A 6021-nucleotide genomic window follows, 5' to 3' on the forward strand; every position below is an offset into this window, starting at 1 on the left:
ACCATCTGAGAAATTAAAAGGTCAACAAAACAAATTAAAGTAGCTTGAAACACTTCTTATATATGTTAAAGAGAAACAAGAGTCATTTTCCCCAGCCGTCTTTTTGTGTATATATTTATGATACCACTACTTTTTTAAAATATTGGATATGGTAGCATGTGATAAAGCAAATGGAAAGTTTTGCACGGATCTTGATTTTGGCACCTTAATTAACTTGTTATTATGTTGACAAAAAATGGCCATTTACTATGGAAATTGGAATGATATCATCCAGCAGAAAGCAAATGAAAAATTTTCTGCTTATCTTGCACATATTGTTATGTGATTTTGTATGCTCAATTTCTAGTGCTAAAGATACTATCACTACAACTGACTTTCTAATAGAGGGTAAAACAATTGTTTCATGTGATGGAAGCTTTGAATTGGGATTTTTTTCCCCAGGTAGTTTCGCGAATAATTGGTATGTTGGAATATGGTACAAGCACGACGACGTGCCTGATAAGTCTGTTGTATGGGTTGCCAATAGAGAAACTCCACTCAACAATACATCAGGTGTTATGCTGAAAATCGTTGATCCAGGACGACTTGCTCTTGTTACTTCTGCTAATATGAGCATATGGTCTACTAATTCGTCAAGGATTTTGTCTGTGAAGAATCCAATTGCGCAGTTGTTGAATTCAGGGAATCTAATAATAAGAGATGCAAATGAAACTAAAACAGAGAACTTCCTGTGGCAGAGTTTTGATTATCCGACTAATACGCTCTTACCAGGCATGCAACTTGGTAAGAACTTTGTGACTGGACAAGAATTTTACCTGTCCTCATGGAAGAACGAATATGATCCGGCTCCAGGGAAATATACGTATCATTGTGATCCTACTGGATATCCTCAGGTTGTCATGAGGAAAGGTAAAGTTAAGGTGTTCAGTGGCGGACCATGGAATGGACTCCGCTGGAGTGGTGTACTAGGATTGACAAAAAATACAATTTATACATTTAAGCTGGATTTTGATGAAAAGAAAGCAATTTACAGCTACGCGCTAGTGGATAATTCTGTTTTATCGAAATTAACCTTGAACAGTCATGGTATGCTTAAGCGTTGGACGTGGGATGAGAAGATAAAGGAATGGCATGTTTACCTGGCTTCACCAGCAGATGCCTGTGAAAATTATGGAGCATGTGGTGCCTATGGTAGTTGCAACATCATATTTTCTCCTGTTTGTCGTTGCTTAGACAAGTTTGTGCCTAAAGATCCGAAAAATTGGTCAGTGACAAAGTGGTCCGGCGGGTGTATTAGAAGGACACCCCTTAATTGCCAGAATGGAGATGGATTTCTCAAGTACTCTGATATAAAGCTACCAGATACACAGTATTCACGGTTTTATGTGAGAATGACACTCCGAGAGTGCGAGAAAGTTTGCCTAAAGAATTGTTCTTGTATGGCTTACTCAAATCTTGATATACGCAATGGTGGCAGTGGCTGTTTGCTTTGGTATGGCGACTTAATTGACATTCGAGAATTACCTGGAGGACAGGACATTTACATAAGGATAGCTAACTCAGAGTTAGGTAAAATTTATGCAACAAATTACTATTTGATCAATATGAAGCATTAGCTGAATGAAGTAAACTTCACAAATCTTAGCTTTAGTTGTGTTTTGCTTATCTATTTGTTAAAAAGTTCACATAGCATATATTTATTTTATTTTACCCTCCATTTTTTTTCAGGCTCGAAGAAGAAAATGAAAGCACTTGTGCTGAGTCTATCATTGTTGAGCGGAGTGTCTGTCATTGGCCTGATCATAGGGCTGTATATTTTGATAAAGGCGAGAAAGAAGAAGAGGAAGATGATTCTGAAAGATGATCTAGAACTTCCACTGTTTTCCTTATCAACAGTAACTAAAGCGACCTCTAATTTCTCAGACAAGAACATGCTTGGAGAAGGTGGATTTGGATCTGTTTACAAGGTAGCATATCTTGTAGGTTTATTATATGTACTATAATTGACAGTAAACAGATAAGTAACACTTTGAATTATCCCTGTCAAAACATCCTTAGCTTCAATATGAGTCAGCTGTATGTTATGATATCGTAGGGAATCCTGGAGGAAGGACAAGAAGTAGCTATAAAGAGGCTCTCAAAATCTTCCTCGCAAGGAGTCAATGAGTTCAAGAATGAAGTTAATTGCATTGCCAAACTCCAGCATCGAAACCTTGTGAAGCTTATAGGTTGCTGCGTAGAAGGAGAAGAGAAAATTCTGGTCTATGAATACATGCCCAATAGAAGTCTTGATTTCTTCATATTTGGTATGCTTACTCTTGCTTAACACATAAAACTTCAAGTACTGTTCATAGTATAGCATTGAGCTTGCAGCTTTCACCATGATTTTGAAAAAGGTTGTTAATTTCAAATGGAAGTAGATTCTGTTTAACATACTAAAAGCAGTTAGAGCATCAGTTACTATACTAATTGTTGGAAGATCTGTTAACAGATGAAGAGAAGAGCTCGATACTTGATTGGCCTAAGCGCTTCAACATCATCAATGGAATTGCTAGAGGACTTTTGTATCTCCATCAAGATTCTCGGCTAAGAATTATCCATAGAGACCTCAAAGCTAGTAACATTTTGCTAGACGCTGATATGAACCCCAAGATCTCGGATTTTGGCATAGCTAGAAGTGTGATAGGGAATGAGACGGGTGCTAATACACATCATGTGGTTGGGACACAGTAAGTGATTTCACACTACGACCTTTTAGCATTTATCTCATGTACTACTCATATAATATCATCTGTCTAACACTATTTTCTGTCTAATATGTGATGCAGTGGCTACATGTCCCCAGAATATCTAATACACGGTGTTTTCTCAATAAAATCAGATGTATTTAGCTTTGGCGTGTTAGTTCTAGAGATAATCAGTGGTCGAAGAAACAGAGGATTTTTCCATGAAAGTCACAGTATCAACCTTCTCGGACATGTAAGTCTTGTATGTTAAAAAGTACTTACATATTCAGACCACTCGTAATGTAATTACAAGTGATAAGAGTAACTACACTGATAGTGCAAAAAGTCTTACCAAGTGTCGGTGTATATAACTTAAATCTATTAAACACGCTTCACTTACTTATACATGTTCCTTATTACTATATACTGATTGTGTTATTAACAGGTATGGAAACTTTATAAAGAAGGTAGACCATTGGAGCTGATTGATGTGCATATTACAGATTCATGTTATTTTACTGAATTGCTACGGTTAATTCATGTCGCTCTATTATGCGTACAACATAGTCCAGAAGACAGGCCAGACATGTCTGAAGTGGTTGTGATGTTGGCTAATGATACCATTTTGCCTGAAGCTAAGGAGCCTGGTTTTTACACAGAAAGCAAATTCCCTGATTCTGAATATTCTACAAGCATGTATTCGAAAAATGAAATCACTATTACACAGTTAGATCCCCGGTAAATTAAATTTCATTTTCTTGTAGATCTTTAAGTGTCTAGAAGCTTGAATAACAGAGGAGAACATTTTATGAGTTGTATCATATTAGGAAAGAATTTATCTAACTCTTGAATTAAAAAAAGACAGTCCGGTGCACTAAGCTCCCAACATTCATGGATTCGGGTCAGAATTGCACACGGGTCTATTGTACGACAGTTTTACAGGAACTTGAGTATTAGTTACAAATTGCCATTGTTGTGTATGTTACATGGTTTTGTTATACTTACAGATACGTATCCACTTTGGATGTGTGTAAGAATCTAATATGAATACTACAATTTTTTATGAAATTTTAATTTACTCTCCAAAGTTCAATAATTTTATTTTTTTTGAACATGAGTACATATAATTAGAGATATATCATCACGTCTTGAGAATTTACAAGAACACTATTAGCTTATTTAAACGTTTGGTAAATACCAAAGTGCTTATAAGCCACTACTCAAGGGCAAGCCAAAGTTTGTACCTTTTAGTGTCAAATTGATGAAGTACTCCACCATGCAATATTCAAGACCTCATTTGCTATTAGAAACAGGTAATGCAATTTTCAATTTACTTATAATTGTTCCACAATGACATTCTGTTGAGCCGCTGGTAAGGACTAAGGAGTGTTAGGGTTTTGCCCTGATTTTCTTTCCTTATTTGAAGTTTATTTATTTCCTTAAAAAAAAGTCAAAGTATTACCATAAATGCTTGAACTTTTTCTGAAAGGAAATATAATTTTCTTCCATATTTGGTTTATTCTTTCCTTAGAGGAAATGTCCGGAGATCTATAAAGTTAAGATCTATTCTCATAGCATAACACAATAGAATTCACAATGTAGTTGTTTAGAGAGTCTTGTTTATGGGGGAGATTTTCTCTCTACAGTTTTTATGCTTTTTATTAGTTTTTAACTATGTAGACCAATGGTCATATAAAATAATAATATTATATCCTTTAGTATAGTTTTATGTATCGTCTAATTTATTAACCATATTATTTGTAATTGTAAGTTTCCGCATGACGCTCTAATCACCCTTCATAACCCAACAAGGAGATGTTAGAGGTTGGCAATAGAGGGCTTGAGGAGAGGTAAAGGTAGGCTGAAAAAGTATTATGAGGATATAAACCTTGATAGGAGAGCAAGAAGGTCAAATATTAGAATAGAAGATTAGTAAATAGTATTGTTTTGCTTTTCCATTCCCGGATTAGTAGTTTTAGAGTTTGTTTGACATTATTATTGGGAGACCAAAAATAGTAATTTCAAAGAGAAAAAATATAACACTTGTTTTGAAAAATTAAGGGTTTGACAAATTAATAAAACTGTTTTTTTTTTTTTGTTTATATATTATTATTATTATATTATTTTGTGATTAGAAAAAAAAGGTAATATTAATTGAAAACTTGATAGCAATACAACATATGCTCTGAAAGTTGTATTTCCCCGTTTCACGTTGGTATGACTCTCTTAGGAGTCCGTCTTCCTCAAGGAAACAAACAGCTGTAAGTTAGGGCTCGAAGTCTCAAGTATATAAGCGGCAAAAGGAGATCTTCAGCCGCATAGTTAACGGCAAAAGCAACAAGGAGCAGATTCAAGTTGGTGTCAAGGTTAGCATTATAAATTGCAGTAGTTACATAGCGAGTTTAACTTTTTGGAGAATTGTTAGATCACGATACTTTAAGAGTCCTTAGATTGCTAAGTTGTAATCTGAATCCTACTTGTTTTAATTTTGTGTCTTATTGATTCTGTTTTGCTGTTTGCTGTGTTAATAGGTGTAGTCGGTTGAATTAGTTTTTTTAATTGGTATAAGAGCGGGTATCTATGGCTGCCCCACCCATATTTCAGGAAGGAGCTTCGCTAACTCGGCCCCCTTCTTCAATGGAAAGTACTACGGATGGTGGAAGAATAGGATGATGGACTTTATAATCGCAGAGAATTATGATTTGTGGAATGTTGTGATGGATGGTCCAATCATCCCCACTAAGCTTGGAGCTGATGGGTACAGTTCTTCCTAAAGGAAGACTTGAACTAACTCCAGAAAACAAAATTGCGCTACAGAATAATGCCAAGGCTAAAAACATTTTGATTTGTGGCCTTGGTCCTGATGAATACAATAGGATCTCGTCTTGCTCTACTGCTAAAGAAATTTGGGACACTCTACAAACTGCTCACGAGGGTATGAGTCAAATGAAAAAATGTAAGATAGACTATCTGAACAGAAAGTATGAACTATTTAGGATGAAAGATGGTGAAACTATTCGGGAGATGCATAACAGGTTTACATCTATTATCGACGAAATGGACTCACTTGGGGAGTAGCTACCAAGTGGCAAAGCTGTAAGGAAGTTTTTTAGTGTACTGCCTAATTCATGGGAAAGTAAAGTTGAAGCAATTACTAAAGCACGTGATCTTGACTCTGAGGAACTGACGACCAGAATGTTTCAGGAAATGTTGAGCAAGGGTCGTTAGTCGAGAACAACAGGTATGCCACAAGTGTGGAAGTCCTGAACAATTCTGGTTTAGTATTCAGAACTAG

At 35.8% G+C, this 6021-nt stretch overlaps 2 protein-coding genes across 2 annotated transcripts; both read left to right on the forward strand.

The window, feature by feature from the left end:
- The first annotated feature begins 248 nt into the window (after window positions 1–248).
- LOC125829939 (G-type lectin S-receptor-like serine/threonine-protein kinase At4g27290) lies at window positions 249–3491 on the forward strand. Its single transcript, XM_049509152.1, has 6 exons — window positions 249–1569; window positions 1729–1967; window positions 2096–2306; window positions 2492–2729; window positions 2829–2979; window positions 3172–3491. Exons 1-6 carry the CDS (start codon window positions 249–251, stop codon window positions 3466–3468), a joined length of 2457 nt encoding a protein of 818 aa, XP_049365109.1. The 3' UTR covers window positions 3469–3491.
- Window positions 3492–5480: 1989 nt separating this feature from the next.
- Window positions 5481–5804, forward strand: LOC125829940 (uncharacterized). Its single transcript, XM_049509153.1, has one exon. It carries the CDS (start codon window positions 5481–5483, stop codon window positions 5802–5804), a length of 324 nt encoding a protein of 107 aa, XP_049365110.1.
- The last annotated feature ends 217 nt before the right edge of the window (window positions 5805–6021 follow it).

The sequence above is a fragment of the Solanum verrucosum genome, unplaced genomic scaffold (genome assembly GCF_900185275.1).
Source record: "Solanum verrucosum unplaced genomic scaffold, falcon-dt-bn FXZP01000282.1, whole genome shotgun sequence".
NCBI lineage: Eukaryota > Viridiplantae > Streptophyta > Magnoliopsida > Solanales > Solanaceae > Solanum > Solanum verrucosum.

Coding starts and splice junctions, on each gene's coding strand:
- LOC125829939 (XM_049509152.1), top strand. CDS start 249: ATGGAAATTGGAATGATATCATCCAGCAGAAAGCAAATGAAAAATTTT. Junction 2,730..2,828: donor CATCATGTGGTTGGGACACA/GTAAGTGATTTC, acceptor TATGTGATGCAG/TGGCTACATGTCCCCAGAAT. Junction 2,980..3,171: donor GTATCAACCTTCTCGGACAT/GTAAGTCTTGTA, acceptor TGTTATTAACAG/GTATGGAAACTTTATAAAGA.
- LOC125829940 (XM_049509153.1), top strand. CDS start 5,481: ATGGGTACAGTTCTTCCTAAAGGAAGACTTGAACTAACTCCAGAAAAC.